This window comes from Euprymna scolopes, chromosome 29 (genome assembly GCF_053919585.1).
Source record: "Euprymna scolopes isolate OS-2025 chromosome 29, ASM5391958v1, whole genome shotgun sequence".
Taxonomy (NCBI): domain Eukaryota; kingdom Metazoa; phylum Mollusca; class Cephalopoda; order Sepiida; family Sepiolidae; genus Euprymna; species Euprymna scolopes.
Window position 1 is genome coordinate 44,186,482 of NC_136510.1, and position 24,961 is coordinate 44,211,442.

General features: G+C 31.5%; 1 protein-coding gene across 1 annotated transcript in view; it reads left to right on the top strand.

The window, feature by feature from the left end:
- The window catches only part of LOC145252625 (eukaryotic elongation factor 2 kinase-like), a 75,995-nt gene extending 58,572 nt beyond the window's left edge, over positions 1 to 17,423 (top strand). Inside the window, exons 5-12 of the mRNA XM_080112352.1 lie at positions 328 to 474; positions 1,203 to 1,463; positions 5,135 to 5,356; positions 7,467 to 7,586; positions 8,451 to 8,642; positions 9,358 to 9,473; positions 14,025 to 14,203; positions 17,182 to 17,423. Coding sequence (XP_079968478.1) covers positions 328 to 474; positions 1,203 to 1,463; positions 5,135 to 5,356; positions 7,467 to 7,586; positions 8,451 to 8,642; positions 9,358 to 9,473; positions 14,025 to 14,203; positions 17,182 to 17,303 — 1,359 coding nt within the window. The 3' untranslated portion in view covers positions 17,304 to 17,423. The remainder of the gene's footprint in view (positions 1 to 327; positions 475 to 1,202; positions 1,464 to 5,134; positions 5,357 to 7,466; positions 7,587 to 8,450; positions 8,643 to 9,357; positions 9,474 to 14,024; positions 14,204 to 17,181) is intronic.
- The last annotated feature ends 7,538 nt before the right edge of the window (positions 17,424 to 24,961 follow it).

A 24,961-nucleotide genomic window follows, 5' to 3' on the forward strand; every position in this document is an offset into this window, starting at 1 on the left:
AAGTAATCGGTCTCTTTATCGTTCCTTTGTCATGAAGAGATTTTTTTTTACATGAGGGATCCCGTCTGTTAATCCTAACCAAAATAAGTAAGGGAAATTAAATCTATTTATTTTCTTGTTTTTATTCGGAGTTGTTCCCCTTGATCTGACAAAAAAAATTATGTCTTTTTTTTCATTTTTTTATTTTTATAACAAATGTTTTTTTTTACTCTTGTTAAATGTATTCACGAATCGTTAAACACGTCTTGGACTATTTTCAATTCAATAAAAAATGTTTGAAATTGAGGCTATTTATATTTGTGGTGGACAATTTTATTTATTTTGTAGGTAGACATTTTCCAGATGTACATTTTGGAATTCCGTGAACGTCCAGGAAAACCAATCTATCACTTGGAACACTTCATTGAGGGTGACTACACCAAATATAATTCTAATTCTGGTTATGTTGACGAACATCTCCGCCTTACACCACAGGTACGTAGAATTAGGGGAAATTTTTCTCTCAACATAAAAAAAAAGATATATAACTAGTAGGAATACCCATTTCAGGACAGGTTCAAATGAATGCTGCAAAGTGTAAAATGGGTTGAGAGAAGAATGCCAACATTTGATTGATAATCATTGTTGCATTTCGTCAACTCCACTCCTAGTCAAAGACTACTACAAACTGCATTGAAAGAATATTTATATTAAAAGAGAGTAGAAAGTGGACCCTGGGTTCACTTTTGGTAGCCCTGCAACTCTCACTTTCCTCATTTTGTCCTTTAGTCCTCACCTTTCATAAATGATATTTCTGACAAAGGGGGGAAGAATTGCTATTTTCTAGGTCAAATCTATCCATCTCACACTTATCAGTGATTAGTTTTTGATATAATGTACTATAAATAGTATATATATTTTTTTTTTTTTTGTAACTCCTTAGACCAAGTGGCTTCATGCTTTGAAGTGACCTCCCCCTCCTCCTCACAAAAAAAAAAAGGAATGGAAGTAAACTAAAACGTACAGTCGCACATATCTAACAGAATTTATGTGGAGGCTGAAATTCTGGATCAACATCTTTGGTCTCCATCTATAACGATGCATAGCTGACATACCCTTTTGAAATTCACCTTAGTCGCTTTACCCCTTTCTTGTTTTTATTTCTTATCCAGTCTACTCCCTCTTTTTCTTGATCTTTAATTAAAATAATGTTGTTCTTTCAGGCATTCAGCCATTTCACATTTGAGCGTTCCGGCCATCAATTGATTGTCATTGATATCCAAGGTGTCGGTGACCTTTACACTGACCCTCAAATTCACACTGCTGATGGCATCGAATATGGGGACGGCAACCTTGGTCCAAAAGGAATGGCGCTCTTCTTCCATTCTCATTGTTGCAATTCCATTTGTCGTGGGCTTAATCTATCACCCTTTGATATTTCCAATGACGAAAGAAGTGATTTGGTCAACCCAACGGTCTTTATGGTAAGGAACTATTTTTTATTTTACTTTTTCCTTATTTGAGTTTTTTGGACTTTGTCCATTCAACATAACGTAATGAGAGCTGACTGGCTGGTCGGCCATCTGACACCTGATACTGTGTTAATTGCATTTTTTTATGATTCTAACTATTATCCCTATCTTAACAGAGTAGAGCTTGCGTTTATTTTCAGTAGAAAGGTCGCTGGAAAAATGGTTGCATCATTCTACCACTCCAGAAGATATCTCACTTTCGGCACAATCCTCTCTCTCCAAGTATGTCTTAAAATGGAGTATTGTTGCCACATCTTGGACCTACTAGGCGATGCTTTTTCTCCTCCCTGCAACTTCTTTCCCTCAGAAGAGACTGCAGGCCTGATTCTGCTCTGTTATTTTCATAAGCTCGTTTGAGCTTCAATCTATGGTGCCCCCCTGACACACTTTCACCAAAAAAAAAAACTCGCTTAACTCCAACCACTATCAACAATTTCTCCCGTTTTTATCTGTGCCTAAATTTAAACGCAAATTCCATGAACAAAGCTTTTTACTGAAATTGCCCACTTGTGGCACTCTGTTCTGCTGATCTGCTTTCCAGCTGATTACAACATAGTTGTCTTTAAATTCAATGTAAACAAGTTCTTGATGAGCCGCCCTCTTAAATAATCAAATTGTACCCAATCGCCACCACTAATGACCACTGTGTGCTTAAAAAGTTTTGTAATTTTCGTTTCCCAAATTGTTAGAACATTACATCTTTCTCTTTTTTTTTTTTTTTTGTCATTTAAGTCAATTTTATTTTCTTTCCTCTTTCTTCCTTTCTCTCTCCCTCTCTCACTTCATCTTTTCTGGTCTTTCTCCTTTTTTCTCTTCCTTTTGTATTTTGTTTCATTTTGTTCTACTTCCCTTTTTCCTTTCTCTGAAAATGTAAATCTCACCATACTACATACAATTCAAGGGGACTCTTTGAATGTCTTTGTGTGCCTCTTTTAAGACATTAGTTGATGCATTTTTTTTTTTTTTTTTTTTTTGCATATTCAAAGTATTATAAATTATCCCTCCCCACTTTCCAATGATTGTTTTTTTTAAAGACGATTATGAGTGAATACCCTAAGCTCCCTAGGTTGGGAAAGATTGGACAGAAGAGAGCGGGAGCAGATTGAGAAACTTATTTCGATTTTTTTTTTTTTTTTTTTTTTTTATACTATATCTTTTGCCATACTCTAAATAATTCAAGGGGAGTCTTTGAATGTCTCCATTGAGACATTAGTCGATACTTGAAATATGAAAAATAAAACCAAAAGATATATTACTCCCCTCTCCTCCAGTGATTTTATTTTTTAGGTGATTGAGTGAACACTCTGACCCTTTAAGGTTGGGAAGGACTTGGGTGGGGGTAAAATTGAGAAAAATGTTTTAATTTCAGATTTTTTTTTTACCATTAGCTATTCACGTCCCTGACTACATGATTCAGATTGTTATCCACATCTTGTTGGTTATAGACAAAATTTTTTCGCAATCGTACTTTCTGGCCTTCTGATCATGTCTTGTTTACAAGATTTGAACAATAATCTTTTCATCTTGCCTGTTATTTTGTGGAGTTACACAAAACGTAATACAAGTAATCAAAAGAAGAACTTCTCTAAAGCAGAACAACAATAAACATTTGATTCCGAAATACAATTATGATACATTACAAACAAAAAGTAGACCGTCAGCAGAATAATTATTGGTTACTTATCCATGAATACGTGTTTAAGAAGTACTAATTGAACCTTTTAGATGTCCTAGAACAGGTGGTGTTCTAGTTTAATATTTGGGTTAACACAATGGTCAAACCTGTAATGGATCCTCTAATCTGTAATGCTGTACGTTTATTTGTAGTAATTTGGACTGAACTCCAGTGTTATCAGCAGTGATATTTTTTATTCATATCTAATAGTTTATATATTTAATTCAATAGAATATAAAATTTATGACATCATTAATATTTTGTAATGATGCTTGAAAATTTTAACATTCAACAATATTATTCATGTGTACGCATTTCAGAAATAAATTCAATTTATTATCACTTTTACCAAGGATGTGAGACTTGTTTTTTTTTTTTTTTTTTTTTTTTTTTTAACTAGAAAAAAAAACAGAATTCCACCAAGTTTTATTTCTGCTGAATCTGGCTTGTTTTATTTCTCTTTTGGTCTTTCTCTCTCTGTTTTCTTTCTTTTCTTTTTTTTTCTTTTTTTCCAGTCTTGGCTTGATTTGTTTTGTTGGCCTTTGAGTCCTTTCAAATAAATCATGATATGAGTAAGGGGGTAGAAAACTATTTGATTAAAAACCTGAGCAAAACATTCTTGATTAAAACACTTGTAGATGTAGAAATAACAAAAAGGAAATTGTCTTATAGCCCACGATTTTCCATCAGTCTTATCTTTTCAAAATAAACCTGTATCCAAATTCCAGACATAACTAAGTGCAACCTAAATAATAATTATACACTAGCTGTATGTACGTGGCGTTGCCCAGGGTCCTTTTTGCCCCCCACCCTTCTTTGCTATGACATTTTATGACGTCATAGCATGTGTGGGTTTTATATATATATATATATATATATATATATATATATATATACAGGGAATTTTGACTTCTGTCTACAAAAGGCCTTATTTCTATTGCTTCTATTATTACCTTGAAAAATCCTTGAAGATATAGAAAATTTCTTAAGAATGTCTTGAAAAACCTTGAAAATTGTATTTTTTAGGTCAAGTAGAAATTTGTCGAAATATTAAAAATAAAATCGAAATAAAATACTATTAAATTACTTAAGTATTCATAAAAATGCCATTAAAATATTTTTAAATATTGAAAATAACATCGGAATACATTGTTTTGCATAGCAGTCTTGTGGATACAAGAGTTACGTTCCATTATCACAAAGGGGCGTAACTCCATTTTTTTTTTTTTTTTTTTTTTTTTCAGCCTGACTGGCCTAGTTTTCAGTCATCACTAGGACTATGACAACAGCATATTCTTTTCATTGTTTTGACTCTCGAGTATATATCCGACATAGTTAATCAACTGAGAACCACATCACTCTATATAAAAGCATATAAGATATCAACAGATGCACACTCAAGTCAAAACAATGAAAAGAATATGCTGTTGTCCTAGTTATCACACTTTTTTTTTTTTTTTTTTTTTTTTTTTTTTTTTTTTTTTAACGGTGGGGAAGGGTGACTTAAAATAAGACTGGCCAGGGCCAAAAGAATATAGACAAGACAGTAGCCATCTTGGTTGGAACTTTAAAATCCATAAAAAGTTAATATTTGAGATGAAATGAAAAGCATTTTAAACTGCTTACAATCACACAAAGAAATGATACAGTTAAGTTAGATTGCAAAGTAACTTTCATTGGCTATAGTAACATTTATTTGTTGTATATTTGTTTTTTTTTTGTTTTTTTTTTTGTTTTTTTTTACCACTTTTTCAAATTTTGTTTTGAAAACTTGAATTTTGTCGGGAGAATGCTTTGAAAAATGGACATTGAAAATCTGTACGAACCTTGACATAGGTATATTTTGATGTCTTTGTGAACAAACACAGAAATACGGATTTATTATAATATTTGGCAGTAAATTTTTTAAACTATTCTTTATTTAATAAAAGTCCATTTTCCTTTTCAGTCGATGAGTCCAATGACGCAAGTTCGAGGTAATGAAGAAACTGTAATTTGTGCTTCTCCTCTAGAACAACATGACCTGACCAATTTGCTGGCGAGAAGCAGAAGTTCTCACAGCGGCAGTGCCAGCACAGATGATGAGATGATGTCGATTGACAGTGGCATACACCCTGTACATGTCCCTCGCATCCGCTTAACTAGCGAATCAGAATCTTCTATGACTGAAGTAAGACAATTTTACTTATTTGGAAACAGTTGCTCTGTTATATAAATAAATCCTAAGCACACATTCCTTTCCCATTTGACCAATATTTTTTATTTTTAGAGTAAATCTGCTTTCCACTCATGTTTGTTCTGGAAAATGTCAGAATATAATTGACATAAAATCATTGAAGATAATTATGAGGAATGGTACTGTAAATGTAAGTTAGCTCTGTAAGGATTTTACAAATGTATAATGAAGCAGCTTAAATGCTTGTTAACTGATTGGATCAGAATACACAATCTCAATTGGTTATTTGTATCAAATCTGAGCCAGCCAGACACCTCTTCTCAGAATGTATATGAGCATTCATTTTCTTGTTTTCCACATAGAATCAGTGAGAAAGCCCAATTGCTTTACAAATATTTGTTACTTTGAACAAACCACAAATCTTCTTGGCATGCAAATGAATGTACCTATAGCTTCAGGCTACTGGCATTGGCACATAGACTTTTAGAAGATGGACTTCCAAATAATAATAATAATAATAATGATAATAATATGAACCATGTCAATCTCTAACTTCCTACTGCAATCTTGTACATATGGTCATAACATTTACTGTGTATAGATTCGTAATAACGTTTTCCTTTTTTCGACTTGTAATAAAATTTTGCTCATTTTGAATTTTTGGACTTTTGATAACGTTTTCTCTGGTAAAACACATAAACATTTAATAACTTTAATAACTTACTTGTTGAACAAAATGTGATAAAGTGTTAGAAAACACTTTGTTATTGAATTTGAATAAATGTTTCTTTTCTGTACCTCCTGTGGAGATTATCTTCCTTTAAATAAGAATTTTGTACTTTATAGGTGACTGTAAACAGTGTCTATACACTTACATTTATTGCACTAGGCTAGCCTATAGATATGTGCCCTTTTTTAAATTTTTATAAACTAATGCAGTTTCTCGTTTGTTTATTTTGAAGAAAAAAAAAAAATCAGTTGGATATGTATTGTCTGGATGGATCAGATCTAGCATATCAGCTCTGATGCCTGACAATCAGTTGGCTATGTTGGTTTGACCAACTGAATCTTATATAAAATGTACAGAAATTTAAAGGTGAAAGACTGAAGGAAAGTGGAATGGCTCTAGAATATTTGAATAAGAGCCATTAACCAGGATCCTTGGCAATAGAATTTAAATGGAATCGATCCTCAAGACCACCAAGCTAAAACAGAAAACAATGGACACTCAACCAAGGGAAATAAATCAGATTAAGTGGATATGATGATTAGTTACAATAACTATTAAAGACTCTCACCCATCTCTGATGTTAGTCATATAATCTATTATAGAAAAGGCAAAATGTGTTTGTGTTTGCGTGTCTCCCATAAACTTTTCTCATCGGATTGGGTCGAAACTGGTACCATCTGAAAGAGCATTGTTCAGTAAAATAATATGTGAAAATTAGAAAAAAAATGGTCAATTATTTTGTATAGATATGATCATTTAAAAGAAAGGAAGGTTGCAAAAAAAATCGTTCCTTTTTAACCGACTTTCGCAACCACACATGTGCGTCTAGCGTTCTTTCTTGACTTAATTTAAATAGAAAAAACACATTATTTCAATGACGTCATACATTACAGTGGATATCGGGGCCGCGTTGTAAGCTTCCGGTTTTCATATTCGCGCCCACGTAACGGATTTTTTTGTTGAAAGTTTTAACATATAAACAGGGTTATTTATGTGACTTTTTTCGTTCAGTTCTTTATTTTCCTGTTTTATCTCTTTTATTTTTCAATGCTCTTTTTATGCCTCACCCTTGCTCAATATCCTTACTACACCACCTCTCCACATCTGGGCATGCATCGCAGGGTACCCCTGCTAGTCTATTATAAAAAGTTACGTTGTCTGTGTGTATGTATGTCTAGCTAAAAGTTCAAAACTATTAGCCAAATACCTTCAAAGTTTATATTTTCTTGATCGGCATTGGCCTGGATGTATAATATCTAAAAATAAACCTAAATTATTCATTCTTGTTGGGGTTTAATCATAATATAGCTGTGTCGTTATTTTTATTTATTTATTTTTTTTAATTAAAAAAAAGTTTGTTTTTTTTCTTTCTAGGAAGAACAAAAGCTGGCATTTCATGAGATGATAGGTAAACGCCATCGACCATCTTGTGTTCTCAAAGAAAAAGATATTTGCCATTTCAATATGAATGCTGAAGATTCTGTTCTTGGTCAGGTAAGAATTATTCTTCTGTTATTTTCAAAGTGAAGAAATGTATTAACATTTTGTTTCCAAATTGTCTTATTTGTTCCAAGATTGTCATAGTCAAAAAGTGACAATCAGAACGAGTTCTTAATGCTCCTCATGGCAAGCATATCCAACAACTTTTGACAACTAAATCCAGTTCCTAACCTGCATGTGTGGCTGAGATATAAGCACAGTGAAACTGGTTCTATAACTGATAGAAGGGGTGAAGGCTAGTTATCTAGTGTCTGAAAATCAGTGTTTTGGATAGCTGAAGGTTTAACAGTCTTGGAAGACTCTTTATCTCATACTTCCACTGCCTTATGGCGATACCCATTAATAGGACTTATGCCCCCTCAACGTACATACCCCCAACAAATCCAAATCAAACCCCTTTCACTGTTGAAAGCCCTAAATGGCAGAAAACCTTTTATTCAAATAGTTTCTGCTCTCAAACAGCTAGACTTTGGAATTCCCTTTCTGCTACCTGCTTCCCTTACTGTACTGATATGCAGGTTTAAATGTAGTGTAAATGAACATTTTGTTCATCTTCCCTAAGCATGGTCTAAAATACTAACCACTTACGTCAAAATGGCGATGTGTCTTGTTTGAATTAAATGTGAGTGAGTAAAAAAAAAAATAATATTTGGTTTAACATTTGTTTTTACAAAGTGTCATGTGCTGGACCTGAGTTAAAATCCACGGTCAGAGTTCACAAGGCTGTATACTGTAGTGTTTAAGATCTATTCTATGAGAAAGAGTATTTATATTACTGAACCACATTATATTGCTCTGGAATTTAGAAAAAAAAAAATGTTCTTTTTTAATTTATGTATTTTTTTTTTTTCTTTTTAGATTCATCACGAAATGGCCAAATATCATGAAATTGGTCGATTTCTTGCAACTCCGGACTGCCCTATCGACTGGAATTCAGCATTCTTCCATGAGAAACATGCTGCTGAATTGGGTGTTTTGGAAGCTCTTATCACTTTGGCTCGGCTTTATCTTGGACTACAAAGGGACGTTTTAGCTGATTGTCCGATGGAAGTAAGTATAATTGATATAGACTAATAAATTATCCCTACAAATCATTCTAGAATTTATTGATGTATTCATTAGACATAATGAACACGTTTGGATTTGAAAAAAAAAAAATAGATAATTGTGTCATGAGTGATGTTTATAAAAAGAATATGCACAAACATTTTCTCATATATATATATATATATATATATATATATATATATATACATACATAAATCCAATATGGCATTGTTTTGGAAGTGAGTTTTTATTAATATTATGTTTTAAATGTCTGTTTTTATGAATTTACATATCTTCTTTCTCTACTTCAAATTCTATTTTCCTTTTTCATTCCATATTTTGAACTTTGTAGCATGTTTTAGCAATATCTATTTCTCCCCGAGTTGTTTAGTGACATAAAGAAAATATCTTCTGCTATCCAGCAAAGCACATGTAAGATAGAATATAATGAAAATTTAGGCATCTAGCTAAATTAAAAATATGTAATAAAAAAATTGCAAAGACTAAATTTAAAAAAAATCAAACAGAAGTTATGAGTGTGAATAGATTTTATCTTCTAGCATTTTGAATGAAAACTACTGGGGTGTGTGTTCGTGTGTGTGTTCGTGTTCCAGAAAAGACATAAAGCCACTTGATGTAAGGCACTAAAAAAGAATGAAAGATGATTAACAAAAAGAAAGAAGTTTATTCCTTTTCTTTTCTTTTTTTAATCAATTAGGTTGATATTGACAAAGGTTTGACGTACATGACCATGGCTGCTGAGAATGGCGATCGAGACTCTATGCTTCATCTGGCGAAAGCATTTGAGACAGGAATTGGTTTAGGAACTTGTAGGTAAGAATTTTGTGAAAACATTTTTCTTGCTTTGAGTGAACCTATATATATCCATTAAAACATAGGTACTTTTATAGGAGGGGACTTGTATTGGCTTGAATGTTTCTGTTTGCCGTTTATGGAAACAGACTGCAAATAGCAGTCGTCAATTAGTAGTGAACTGTAAATGAAACAACTTTGATTTTTGTTTCTTTGACTTATATTAGGATAAATTATCTTTCGTCTCTCCATGTTAAGAATAGGTTTAATGATCTTCTAATCATTAAAATAAATATACTTTAATTTTTTTTTTTTTTTTTTTTTTTTTTTTTTAACTTTGGTGCATGTCTGGTGCTCAATCTAATTATATAAACAAAAATCCAGAAAAATCTTTGTACATACCTATTACTGGATGAAAATTGTTGTATTCCACAAATTTTGTAAATTGATCAAGTTGTCTTTTTGATTTGGATCTTGGTAATAGAATTGAGTTGTTGCCCTTTATTAAATATGACAGATCGATAATATTCTTGCTTTCTCATAAAATGTGATTTTTTTTTTTTTTCTTAAAGTACTCGATTAATTATTTTTTAATTAGGTTGATCTCTGAACTTGCACCATTTTTTTATTTTATTTTCTTTATTTATTATTTTTTAGGAAGTTTTTTTTTCTTTTTCAACTTTGTTTATTTTTATCCCTAATCTTAAGCTAGTGTTGTCTACTATTTTGCTTTTTACTGGTGACTTTCAAATGGTAATCAGAAACATTTGGCTTAATACTAGTCTATTGTATAGAAGCACACATAATGCTGATTATATCATCTGTTTTGGACCGATGCACTTCCAGCCTTCTTCTAAAGTCAATTTGTATTTTATGCTATTGTTTTTTAATCATATAAAAAAAAAGAAAAGGAATAAAAATGACATAATTTTTTAGACTATAATTTTTTTCTTGAAAAAAAAAAAAAAAACACCAAATTTATCTAATTTACAACTACCAAGTGCATACTCTAACAATTCACAACTTTTCTAGGGTAGTTAATACCCTTATATCTATGATAGTAGGGATTCGTTTGGCACTATGTAAGCCAGACATTTCTACCATCGAGCAGAGAGCGCACACATGGTTTAACCACTTGCAGTGAACATCAGGACACTTTCACCTTAATATTGTGACCCCTTAAACAAGATCACAACATTGACAATGTATGGATTCGAAAAAGAACCCACAAGGATCTCCTTTGGATAAACGAAGAACTTCTGTTCAACACTCATATTTTTCTACCTTTGAGAAAGTAAAGATTAGCTTCAGAAAGTTTCTTTTCAATCATGAAAAAGTTTTTTTCAAGAAGCCGTGAATAGAAAAAAATCTACAATGCTGTCTATTGCTAAAGAATTGACCTAATTCGTTTCTAACTTTAGGTTTGTGCAAGTCATGCAAAGTTCTCAAATTTGAAACCAGATATTTTTATTGCCCTAGAATTTTTTTTTCTTTATCCAAAAGCCTTTATTTTTGGACTGCTTGTTGAAGGTGAACATTTTTGGTTTTAAACACACAAACGAAAAGAAAAAAGAAACTAGCTTTTTCTTGCAGGCTGGCCAACTTTCGCTTGTGTAAATATCTTAATTTTTCCTTTTTGACAGAAGCCATTTTTTTGTTTTACAGTATATATTTGAAAAAAAAAAAAAATTTATTACTGTGGCCTAAAAATTTCTCGATCAATAGTCAGCATGATTTTCGTTATCTCAGTAAAACGAGAAAATAAAAATAAAAGTATATCCACTCTACGAAGGATTGAAACCACATTATGAGAATTAAGGACAACAACGTGAATGCTCAACTGGATTTTTGCTACAAAAAGGGATTTTAATTATTATTCCAAATTCTTCTGGACTCAAAATTGTTTTCAGCATACCGTTTGCCTATACAAAAGATTGATGTAGAACTGGACAGACTCATTAAAGCAGGAATTTTGACCCCAGTCGACTACAGCCACTGTATGTACAGAAAACATTGAAGGATATCAGAAACTACGCAACTTCTTGACCAGGTTGAATGCAGCACTTAAGGATCATTACCCGCTACCCAGCTCTGAGGAAGGTTTTATGAAACTAAATGGAGGGAAAATATTTTCAAAAATAGATCTGAGAAAAATGCACCAACAGATTCCCGTTGAGGAAGAAAGCTCAAAACTGTTGTGCATTACAACTCACAATGGACTTTTTAAGTTCAATAGTTAGGTGGTGCGACTGATTCCAAAAGCTATCTTTCAACAAATCGACACGATGTTGAGCAGCCTTGATTTTTCCATCAGATACCTGGATGATATAATGAAAAGCGAATCTATAGATCAACACAGAAAACACGTTTTTCAGGCGTTCATAAAGATAAACGAGTACGGCTTCACACTTAAAGACACCAAATGTGAATTTTTCCTCAGCCAAATAAAAATACCTAGGGCAGATAATAGATAGGAGTGGTAGACGGCCTAATCCAGAAATATGGTTCATAGCAATAAAAAATATGGCTGAGTTACATTACATAACAACACTGTAAAGTTTTTTAGACTCAGTTAATTACTATCAAGCCTTCGTTCCTAACATGCACACATTGCACGCACCTTTTAAATGAACTACTTGGGAAGGACAAGATTTGGAACTGGACCATGAAATGCAAGACGGCGTTCGAAAAGCTAAAAGGTGTTCACATCGGAACTATTCCTGACCCATTCCAACCCAGATTTGGACATCATTGTCGCAAGTGATGCGAGTGCATATGGAATTGGTGTGTGTATCTTGCATAAAATACCCGACGGTGCGACGAAACTGATAGCACACGCGTTGAGAATCCTACTACATGCGGAAAGGAATTATTCCCAGATAGAGAAAGAATCCTTAAGCATCATTTTCGCGGTAACAAGATTTCATAGATTTCTTCATGAACGACATTTCAAACTTCAAACAGATCACAAGCCGCTGATCTCTATCTTCAAAGAAAGGGTTGCTTACACATATGGCAAACAGGCTCCAAAGATGGGGGACAATCCTACTAAATTACAACTTTGATATGGAGTTCCTTCCGTCAAAAGTTAGGACATGCAGATGGGCTATCCCAGTTAATACCAAGGAATGGTGAACTACTTGAAAACTCGGTGAGCACATCACTATGATCAGAGAGATTATAGTTTGATTGTATGCAACACTGAAAGAACTTCCCATTACTCTGACTGAAGCCAAAAGCGATTATTTTAGAAGAGAAACCTAAAACTGCAGACTGATGAACAGGTAGCAGAGGTTTTATTCAACGTGCGACCAGGTATTATTATATCAGGAGAGAGTAGTTGTTTCAGCAATCTTCCAAAAGAAAATCTTAAAGGATTTTCACACCTTGACACCACCAGAATGAACGTGTTCATGCATGTACTGGAAAAACATGGGCAAGAATATTGAAGAAAAGGTGAAAGCATGCAGATGTGCATTAGCTGCTAAAACACCAATTCAATTTATTCCATGACCCAAAGTTAGCTAACAATGGTCACGTGAACTATATGGGACCACTTGATGGACAGTACTACCTCATAGTAGTGGACAGCTTCTCTGTGGCCTGAAGTCTTTAGGTGCAAAAGCCCAACTACGAACTTCACTATAAAAACTCTTCACGAGTTATTCGCACGGTTCAAAGTGGTCGACTGTTTAGTGTCGGATAACAGCACTCGGTATTCAGAGACTAAAGAGTTCATGGAGGACTTCCAAGTGGACCATATCACAACTCCAACTAACCACCCCAGGTCAACCCAGCAGGCTGAAAGATTTGTGGACACCTTGAAGAAGGCTTCGCAGAAGACAAAGGACACTCCATCCGAAAAAATGTTGCAACAATTTCTTCAGATGTACCGCATAACGCCTAATGAGAATATACCATCCCAGATGCCTCCGGCGGAAGTGATGTTTGTGAGAAAAATACGGCCAGTCTGACAAACTCTTTCCAAAACAGGTAAAACCTGCAAAACAACTGTTCCCAAGAAGAATTATGTGCCGGGAAAAAAAATATTCTTCCAGATGCACAAAGATAATACTTTCTGAGAACAATCAAGAACAGGATTGGCTTTATGGTCTACATGGTGGAAGAACCACATTAAGAAACACTTGCACCAGATACGCAAACGCACTTTTAACGAGTTAAGTAAAACTCTGCCAGAAGAGACGTTGGACCGACTGTATGGTGCATTTGACCTGGAACCCTCTCAAACTAGTACTGAAATATGCTGTTTCAGCAGAAAAAGGAAACTGATGGACCGCTTGGAGATCAACTCGAGAAAAAACTATTTTTCGGGGAAATAAATCTTTGAGAGGGAAGTGTTCTGGGGCAGTTAACACCCCTATGTCTATGATAGTATGGATTCGTCTGGCACTATGTAAGGCAGATATTTCTGCCATCCAGCAGAGGGCATCCATAGTTTAACTGCTCGCAGTGAACACCAAGTCTTTTTTACCTTAATATTGTGACCCCCCTAAACAGGACCACAGCAGTAACTTAATCAATTAACTGAATATCGTGTTTCTTTTTTGATAGATCGAAATGTTGGAAAACTGCCATGTATTGGTACGACCAGGCAATTCAAAGTATAGAAAATGACAACACTGGTGATTATGACTCGACCATGTACAACCCTTTGCATCAATTGTTGGCATCACAAGCCAATATGTTTCTAACTGGTGGCTTTGGCATTGAGAAAGATCCTCACAGAGCAGGTAATTTGTTTGTTGTTTTTTTTGTTTTTTTTTCATATGTTTCAGAATATTTGAGATGATAATTCTGAATTTGTTATTCGGACCATTCATCTTGATGATGCAACGAATAAAATAACGCTAAGTGAAAAATCAGTCCTAAGTAACAGTCTTCTGGCAGTTGAAGGTTCAATGCTCAGTGCAGGCAATACTAAGAATACAATTATAAATTACTTCAGACTTCAACCCAGTCATGGCTGACACAATAAGAGCAAAATACTCATGGGGATTAAATAAAGGGTATACAGATGCACAAGTTTTGATATAAAGCTTTCAGAGTTTGACAGGATGCACATAAACGTTTGAGATAACATCGGTTGAAACGTTGTGAGAATAATATTCATGATGAGTTTAAATAATACAAATCCTCTTTATGTCTGCTTATGTTTATTTGGGAATTTCTTATTTAAATCAATCACATTTAAAAATATGATAGACTAGAATTAACCTCGTCAAATTAATGTTGTCTTTGTTAAACCTTTCATTTTTAATATATAACGAGAAACACCCGTCTGGCTGAAACTACTGTCAATAATTTTCCCCACTCTTTATCTGTGCCTAAATCCAAACGTAGATTCCATGAGCAGAGCTTCTTTCTCAGAAATGCACCATTGTGGAACCCCACCTGACTACAACTTGGATGTCTTCAAATCCAACATAAACAAATTCCTGACAAACCGCCCCCTTAAGACACTCTATCAAATCTCCAATACTAATGATTACTACAATACTATCTCATTGATTACTGTACACGCAATAACCCTTATCCCTGAGTGACTTCCGGACCTTTATAAGTGGTGACCCCCATGTAAAAACAAATATATATATATTAGTGTCTGTTAGTGCTTTATTAATAAATATAGATTAGTGTCTGTTAGTGCTTTATCAAATGAATAGGAGTGGAGGCTACTGTCACACTTGATATACAAGTTCTCAAAGCTTTTGTCTTAAATAAATAGATAGCATAAAAAATTTTCTCAACACTCTACACAAAAAAAAAAGTAGACATTAATCCAAGGGAGATAACTGCGTATTTCCCTCTTCTAAATACATTGCAATTATAAGCAAGTCTAATATGAGATGTTTGTGTGATTCGCTAACTAAGTTTATGATATAAGACTCTGGAGTTAAGAATTTATATGAATGATCTTTTACCTATACAGGTTTTTGTAAAAAAAAATAAATAAATAAATTAAAAAAAAAAAAAAAGCTTGTTTCTTTTTTGTATTTTCTTCCTTAATAGAATATGAAATGTACCACCCATATATCTGTGTTTATTTTTTAATTTTAATAGCCTTTTAGATTGATCTTGCAAAATTCTGTTGCGTCTCAAAGACTTTGAATTCAAACGCAGCTTAACTAATAGATAACTTTTTTTATTGATGAATTATAAAGGCTAAAAAACACTTGGAGATAAAGGTTAATGAGATAGATATTCAGTTGAATGATGAAGCATATTATGAGGAGATTAAAAGTATAAAATGGAATGAATATAATTTGAGGACGGTTAATGTCTAGTATTCATTGAGATTGCATTTGAAGATGGCCGCCATGTTGTAGCTCTCAGTCTTGTGGCAATGTTTTCTACAGATGAAACGTTCTTGGGAAGAACACTGTTCATGGGAATTCTGTCAGATATCTGGCACATGAAAGAAAAAAGATCTTTTGTAGTGGCAGTTGCTGTGAAAAGTTTTACAAGGAGAAACAGATTGAAGCTCAGTCAAGCAACTTCCATGGGAATATTGATAGAGTAGAGAAAGACTAGCAATGTCCCTTCTGTGAGAAAAGTATCTTTATTACTCTGTCACATTCAGTTGCTTTTGGATATTGGAATTTAGAAGAAAAATAAACTGCTTTTTGACAAGTGTTTGTTGATGTTAGCTTAAAATATTTACCATCAAAATATTGTTTATCTTGAGTTTTAATAAAAAATTTTAAATACCAGAAGACAAGGCCTTAAGAAGGGGTTCGATATCCAGTTGACCAACTGAATGACTTTCACTTTTTGTATGTTCCTGTTAATACATGTTGCTACTCTGTTCCTGTGTTCTGTTTTCTTTGTAACCCTTTAAACAGGGTTATAACAATAACTTAGTGTTTCTGTTAAGAGAAACCGTCTACTTGATGACGGTTATTGCGAATTGATAACCGTACCCCTGTGTTATTCCCCTTTCATTTAGTTTCATTGATTTATGATCAAATTAATGTCCTCTTTATTGGCAAAACAATAATGATATTTAAAGGGAAATCTTTTTAGTAATAATATTGAACCATATGTTAGGAGAAATGTTTACTTTCTTGTTGGATTTCAAAGAATAATTTTCCTGTTAGTCCTTGTCCAGAATTATCCCTCCTATTAAAGAAAAATCTGATGTATGTACTAGTGATAAACAACCAAAAATCACAGTAAAAAAAAAAAAAAGTAATTTATTTTTAAATTGTCTTGCTCACCATTTTGAGAAATATATTTTTTAAAACAAGAGAGATTACTCAACAATAATTAAAAACTTGTTAGATTTATCTTTTAATGCCTACAAATTACCATTAATCACTTAAAAATGATTTTCTTCATAAAAATAAAACTACTTGATTAATTTTATGATTTTTGAAATGTGATATTTATATTGCATCGTACAGACTTTCTTTATTTTTGATTTTTAATATAGGAACAATTCTGAACAAGAATCAAATTTCTTAAATAACATCCAAGATGAAAATAGTATGATTAATGCAGATCAATCCTTGTCTAAATCATTCTGTAATTTTTAAAAATATTTTCTAAATAAAATAATGAACATGAAATATATAAAAAAATTTTAAATCTTTTTTTTTTTTTTAATTTCTTGTATATTTTTTTTATTTCTATTTTATTTTTGTGACTTATTTTTTATTTATTTTATTTTTACTTGAAATTTAAAAAAAAAAAATCTTTTTCTTGGCAGGTGATTTGTACACTGAAGCAGCAGATGCTGCCACTGAAAGGATGAAAGGACGAATGGCTTGCAAATATTACGCATTGGCGGAAGAAGCTTGGGCTGAATGTGATGATGATGATGACGAATAACTTTGCTTCATTTTGTTTCTTTCAGTTGCCAAACACAAACTGTTTTCAATTTGATTTAAAAAAAAAAAAAAAAAAAAAAGAAGTCACAAGTAAAATTTTTGATTTGTTCAAAAAAAAAAATCTCTTTCTGATTGATTGAGATTTCTATGAAATCTTCTTGAATATGCTTTTCATTAGGTTGTCCATGAAATGTTTTGGCCTAAAATTTTTAAATGAAAAGAAAACAGATGATGCTAAATTTTTAATTCAAAGTAAAGTTTCAAATGATTGAATGCACTTTCATCAGTACATAGCAGTCGTTCATATGTTAATGTTTCAATTATAACGTTGACATACTGGTTCCCATTACATCAAAGTTAAGCAACTTTGAACCTGATCAGTACTAAATTTGTAACTATTTGGGAAAACCATGTACTGTATGTAGGAAGGATCCGTGCTTATCTCGGCATCGTTTCCAGTCGTCTTGGCCTTCACTTTGCTCCTGGACACAAACAATGCCTGTTTAGGAGAGATATGGTTGAGGATTATGCAACTCTTGCTTTATGATAGACTCCTCATGCTTTTATACATGAGAGGTATGGTTGGGGGATTGTGTGACCCGTACTTCACAATACTTCTTATGCAATTACTCATACAAGAGTATCCATTATCATGAGTATCAATTACTCATACAGGAGTATTCAGGACTAAACAGTTGTCTATGCCCTTGTGCTATAAATCAATTTCTCTAGACCTGACAACTTCCTAAGAGCTTTATATGATCGATTTTTGAATCATTTATTTGTTATGGAGTTAGTTTGAAAACATGGAAGTTAAGGTTAAAAAAAAATGTTTCTTTGATGCTTCATACAATTTAAGGATTCGTTCCTATTCAGAACAACACAATGAAATAAAGTTATTAAAGACCTACGCACTTTGCTAATATTTCTACAAAAAATATGAGTCTACTGTTTTTTTTTTTTTTTTTTTTTTGTGATTACATGTAAACAGCCTGAAAAAGTAAGCATTAAAAAGAAGTTTATTGAATAAATTTTTAAAAAGATTTTAAGACAGCCCTTAAAAACACTATTTGGTCCAAAAGTTGATTATTTTACATTAAATTTATATGCAAAATTGATATTCCACTAAAAAAAATTTTTTTTTTCTACTGCCTACTTTTTTTTTAGGTTGCTTGAATGTAATTGCCTTAAAAAAATCCTTTTTTCTTAATTAGGGTATGGAATACATCTATTTAAATCAATCGATCAAAAATCCTTGGGTTTCATGAATTTTGTTACCAGGCTTAATTCAGATAATTTGTAAAGTGTTAGGAATCATGAAATTTTACAAATTTTAAAATCACTATCTGCTCTGTGTAAAAATACCGTGGTTCTACTGTCTCTTCCATGCTAATTGCTTTATTAACTCACATGAAGTTATATTACTTTTTGGACAACCTAATATTTTTCCCACTTGCCAACCTTAATTTATTTATTTTTGTAAATACAATTAAAATAAAGAAAACATTTTGAAATGATCATTTTGCATAATTTAAAGAAATGTTTTATCTACTTTAAAATTCTCAAACTTCCAAGAATTTTTTTTTTTTCAATTATTGAAATGAGGAATTATTTAAATTACTATAATTTTAAATTTTTTTTTTCTTTTTTTTTTTTTTTTTTTTTCATATTTGTAAAATTTTAGCAAATATATACCCTCATTTTTTTTTTTTTTTATCTTTTGAGATTAGCAATACTTCAGGAACCTCAAAGAGTGGAGCAACTCACTGATTCTGGAATTGAATAGGACATTCAATTTAAGGTTCAACAAGCTCCCTAGGGACTGCAGTAGCTAGTTCTGTAAATATAAAAAAAATAAAAATAAGAAAAATTTTCAAATATAAGTAATACAAATTTATCGATGGCATTTGATACCAAATTAATTAAAGAAAATAATTTTCTTAGTTTCAATACAAAATAGTGCTGTAAATTTAATCTAGATAAGATATTTTTACTTTAACGGAGGAAAACTTTTTTATTTCATTTAATTAAATTTAAATTCTAGGATTTAAATTATTTTTTATTTTGATAAATTTGAAAACATTTTTTGCTTCCTTATTTATTTTGTTTTTAAGGTTTTAAAACTATTGGCATGCCAAATATGTCATAAGAGGAGCCAAAATTCTAATACTCTTTCAAGCTCTTTTATCTATTTAATAAAGGGGGACAACTGAGGAAATAATTCTGTTCTTACCTCATTCCCGAAATTTAAGTTATAAAAGAATACTGTTAATAAAAAAAAAAAAAATTTTAGTGGCCAAAAGAATATTGTTAGTAAACGAAAAATTTCAGTTGATGCCCCCTCTTATTAACCTAATGTTTGGAGTGTTGTATCGCCACAACGGACTTAGGGTTATTAGTGCTTAGGTGTATGTTTTTTTTTTTTTTTTTTAAATAATAGTGATAATTTTGATAATTTATTTTAATTTCTTTGTTTATTAACAATATTCTTTGGGCATTAAATTATGAGATACAGAATCAATGAAATAAACAGTATTCTTTCACAAATTAACTTTTTCTTACCTCATTTTTGAAACTTACTTCCCAGTTGTCTCCCTTTATTGTTAGTTACAGTCAAACGAGGTTATTTTTAGGACCTTATAGTACGAGTTGTCCTATATTATTCCTACTAATGATGATGATACATGTGAACTTAAAACTAAATCTCTTGGGTAAAAATTCCATTATAGCAAGTCTATCATAAGAACATCAGAATTCTAATACAACTATTACTACAATTATCATTACAGAAATAATTGTTAAGAATTGCACCAGATTTTGTATTAAGGTCACTTGGATGTCAGACGTAATGAAATTAAAACAACTAAGGAACTAGCCTTGGAGATATAAATGCATGCTGAAAATTCAAATTTAAAATACAGCCGTATGCAAACTAACAATTGTGGCATTGCAAACTACAGCGATCTTGTGATGAAGATAGTCTTCCAAAAACACTATTAATGAATCAGTCAGAATCTTAGTATTGGAAAACTTAACATGTTGTACAAAACAGTAAGCAATTCTGCACTCTACAAGATTCCTCATCTCAGAAATAGCTGAAATATTGCTAGTAAAACAATTTTGTACAGTGGCAAGCATACTCCTTGATAGTTCTCATGACCAGTCATTATTAGCGATTGCTCAAAGGCAACAACAGGTAGTGTTCCTTGGAGTCTGAGTGACAATGACTCTTCCCAGATTTTTGGTACTCTTGGTGTCTTCTTATACCAATTGCAAATTACTTTGTGATATGTCCTGCGAAAGGGATATACTTGTTGTAAATATCTCTACCTTGGTCACATATTAGAGTAATAATCTAGTAAGTCACCTTACTGAATGAGTGTATGTGGTAGGAATTTGTACATCCTTAGCATAAAGATTAAGGGTACCTTTCAACAGCTCTCCTAGGTGGCTCTACTGGTCGGTATTTATGGCTTAACCAGCCAATCATATTCTTGTAAAGAGAAAGAACCCGGATGTACTCATTCATTATGTCACTTTGGTCACCATTGATCTCTCGCTGAGAATGATTGGTGGTTGTCTCTAGAAGTTTAGTAGCAATAATCCTTCCTAGGATTTCAATACTATTGGTGTCCTTCTAGTGAAGATTTGGACAGTGCTCTCTCACTTCAATCTTTCCATTCTCCTTGACATTTTATGACTTTTTACGTGCTACTAATCAGAGCTCATGCCACATGATATTTTTCTTTTTTCTTTAAATTATTTACTTCCAGTTTTGATTTTTATTTACTAATTTTTATTTTTCATCATTATCACCTGCTTTTTGGTATCAGTGGTTAAGGGTTCAATCAATTTAAAAACGGGTGAACAAAGATCACTCCATATTCAGAAAATTAATCTGATGCCATCTTCCTACCCATGCCAACTCCATTTTTTTCCTTTTTGTTTTTTTTTTACTCTTTTGTGTCACCATCTTTTAATCTTAGATTGATCGCATATTCACTATTCAGCCATTTTTATTTAAAAACTAAAATTTTACATTTTTAGTTTATTTAATCATTTTTATTTCAATGTGAAGATATTTTTCTTTTTGATTTTATAAAATAATTTTACCTTTTTGAACTTTCTTAAAAGAAAATTTGGAATCTTATATAAAATTTTTATTTTTATTTTCATCGTTTTCTTTAATTTCTTTTCTCTTTAATAGTTTTCTTTTTTCCTTGAAATTTCATTTCTTTTTCAGATATTTTTTTCATTTCTTCTTCGTATTTTTTTTTTCATTTCTTCGTATTTTTTTTATTTCTTCTTCGTATTTTTTTTTCATTTCTTCATATTTTTTCATTTCTTTTTCATATTTTTTTCTTTTTCATATTTTTTTCTTTTTCATATTTTTTTCTTTTTCATTTCTTTTTCATATTTTTTCTTTTTCATATTTTTTCTTTTTCATATTTTTTCTTTTTCATATTTTTTCTTTTTCATATTTTTTCTTTTTCATATTTTTTCTTTTTCATATTTTTTCTTTTTCATATTTTTTCTTTTTCATTCTTTTTCATATTTTTTCTTTTTCATTTCTTTTTCATATTTTTTCTTTTTCATTTCTTTTTCATTTTTTTCTTTTTCATTTCTTTTTCATTTTTTTCTTTTTCATTTCTTTTTCATATTTTTTTTTCTTTCTCATTTCTTTTTCATATTTTTTTTTCTTTTTCATTTCTTTTTCATATTTTTTTTCTTTTTCATTTCTTTTTCATATTTTTTTTTCTTTTTCATTTCTTTTTCATTTGTGTAATTTATATTTTATGATTCATTCTAAAAATGTCCGTTATTGTTTCCATGGTAGGTCATAATCAGTTATTAACTAATCCATAGCGGGTTTCAGGTTTTAAAACTTCAAATCTGTTCCACCTATAACCCAGATATTTCTCAAAAGAAAAAAATTCTTCCCTCTCGAATACGATGAAATGCTATGGCTGTATAAACATTGCAAACTAAATCCTTTAAAATATCAAATTGTCTGTTTTATGGCTGCAGTCTTAACAGATTTAAATCATTAAAATCTAAAAACAAAAAACTGTTCTGGTGAAGATTGAGGGATCACAAATCGTGCTTTAGTTATCGATTAAAACACAATTTTATCAAATGTTCACATTGTTATTGTTGTAAATAATTTAGCAATGTTACTTGTCAAATTCGTTAAAACATTAATTAAAAAATTAATCTTATGTTTACTGCAATTACCATTGTGACTCACCTTATTATTCTTTAAAGAGCCAAATCCGATAGGGCAAAAAACAAATATATGGCTCCTAACCATAAAACTTTTATTTTTCTTCTTGGGTCATCCATCAATTGATGGTGAAACATTCACAAAATATTTGGACACCATGTTGCTCGTTCACTCTTTGCAACCAGAAGCTCTAATCCTGAGAGAGGCCAGGGTCCTTTTCCAGAAGAATTTTGGAATGCTATACAGCTTCCCAGTCCATAGCTTGACCTCTGGGGACCACAGAAACATTTTTCCAGCAAGTTAATTATGTTGAGATATATGTTTAGCCATCACAAAAACTCTGTCTTGAATGGCTGAGATATTCATGAAAGACATCCATAAAGTTTTTTGTTTATGGTTTCACGACAGTATGTTGTAGACAATGCATATCATCTTGATGTATGGTCTATCAAATTTCTTGGATGAAGCACTATAAAGTGTTCAAGAGTTTGATTTGAAGGGTAGGATGGATTCGAGCAATGTTTTGTAAACTTTGGAATTTAGTCTCCTTCTTGATAGCGGCTTTCCAGATTTTGTTGAGGAAGTTGATCGCATCGATGCCTGTTCAATGTGTATTCATAACCAAGGTCAGTGAATCTTCCTAGACATTTGAAGTGCTGAACAAATTTGATTTGTACACCATCAGGGGAGACCAAAATGGTGGTTGCCAAGAGATTCAAATGCACATATTTCTTTTGCGAAGCAATCAGGAACAATTCAATATTCTGGCTTGCTTTTTCTACATTAATAAGCTGATCCTGCACCATAACCCTAACTAATGTCTTCTAAAGAGTGATGCTTACCGACCTTCCATCTTTAGACATGATCACACAAAAGATTGTCACACTTGGTGTGCAATAGTAGCAGCCAGCAACCTGATCATTTGCATGCAAATATGACACATGAACAGAATAGCTGAAAGAGTTGATGTGAGGCGGATGGGAAGAATAGGCAATTCAAGCTTGTTTGGTATATACGGAGTGGCAAAATATTTTATTATTTTTTTAATAAAAATTAAAATTAACTTGAATTGAATGTGAAACTTTCAAGCACCCTGCTGGTTTTTATTGTTACTAGTATCATTATTCCGGTTTTTCTTTTGTTTGTTTGTTTGTTTGTTTGTTTTCTATGGAAATTGCTCCAGACAAAGCATGAAGCCACTTAATGTAAGAACCCTGCCCCCAATAATTCAAGGTCGAAAACTAGCCTGTGATAAATGTTGGATCGATCTAGAAAACGGCAGTTCTTTCCCCTTTATCAGAAGCATTGCTAATAGAATTTGAAGACTAAAGCACAAAATAAGGGAAGTGAGTTACAAAGCTTCCAAAAGTAAACCCAAGATCCACTTTCTACTCTCTTACTTTCATACTATTCATATTATTACTACCTCTATTTTTCTACTACTACCATTAGTATTATTACTAACACTTTTAGTTCTACTTTTTATTTTACTGGCTGGTTCTGCTGGCTCACTATTGCTTTACAAAGTTAACTACTGAAAACATTAATTTAAAATAACCACAGACACAAGAACATTTTATATATGTAAATAAACGTTAACATTTTGGTAATTTCATTACAGATTTATTTATCTTTTGAATATGATCATAAAGAAAGGAAAAGAAAGAAGAAATCAATTTGCCTTTTCACTTACTATTTAGAAATAGACCTTGAGCAGAGATTTTAACCAGATAAAGCCACAGTGGTTCTTAGAATTTATACACAAAATTATTCGTGATTTATGCATGTTTTTATTTGTTTGATTTAACGAGTTAATTTGTTTTTATATTTAAAACAATTAAGTGGAAAGTGTTCCTTTATTTGATAGTTTTTTTTTGTTTTGTTTTTGTTTCTTTAGTTTTAAGTGTTTTTGTTATTTCGCTTTACATTTCAAAATAAAAATTTAAAAAAGCTTTTTTTTATGCCATTTTGCTCTTAAACATTTTGGCTTTAAAAAAAAAAATTTGAAAATATTTTTTCAAGAGAAATATCAGTCTCGTTTCCAATGATAAAAATTTTTTCTGATATAACAATTTTATAATCGAGATCTTTGTAAAAAAAAAAAAATAAATAAGCATTTTAAGGCTTTCAATTACATGTTTGTAAAAAAAAATAAAATTAATAAATGTACCTCATCTTTGAGCAGCTTTACTAATTATATTTATATCTAAATATATATTTCAATTTTTCATATATTCTTTGAAAAAAAAAACAAATGTATTTGTTAATCTGTTAGTTGATTTGTAAAATAAAATTAGTCTGGACATAATTAAATTTGATAAATAAAAATGTAATTTTTTTAAATTCATTTTTGGAGATTATTTTAACAAAACCTTAAGGAATTTTTTTTTTTTTTTTTTTTTTCAATAGTTTTACGTGTTCTAACAAATATTAAT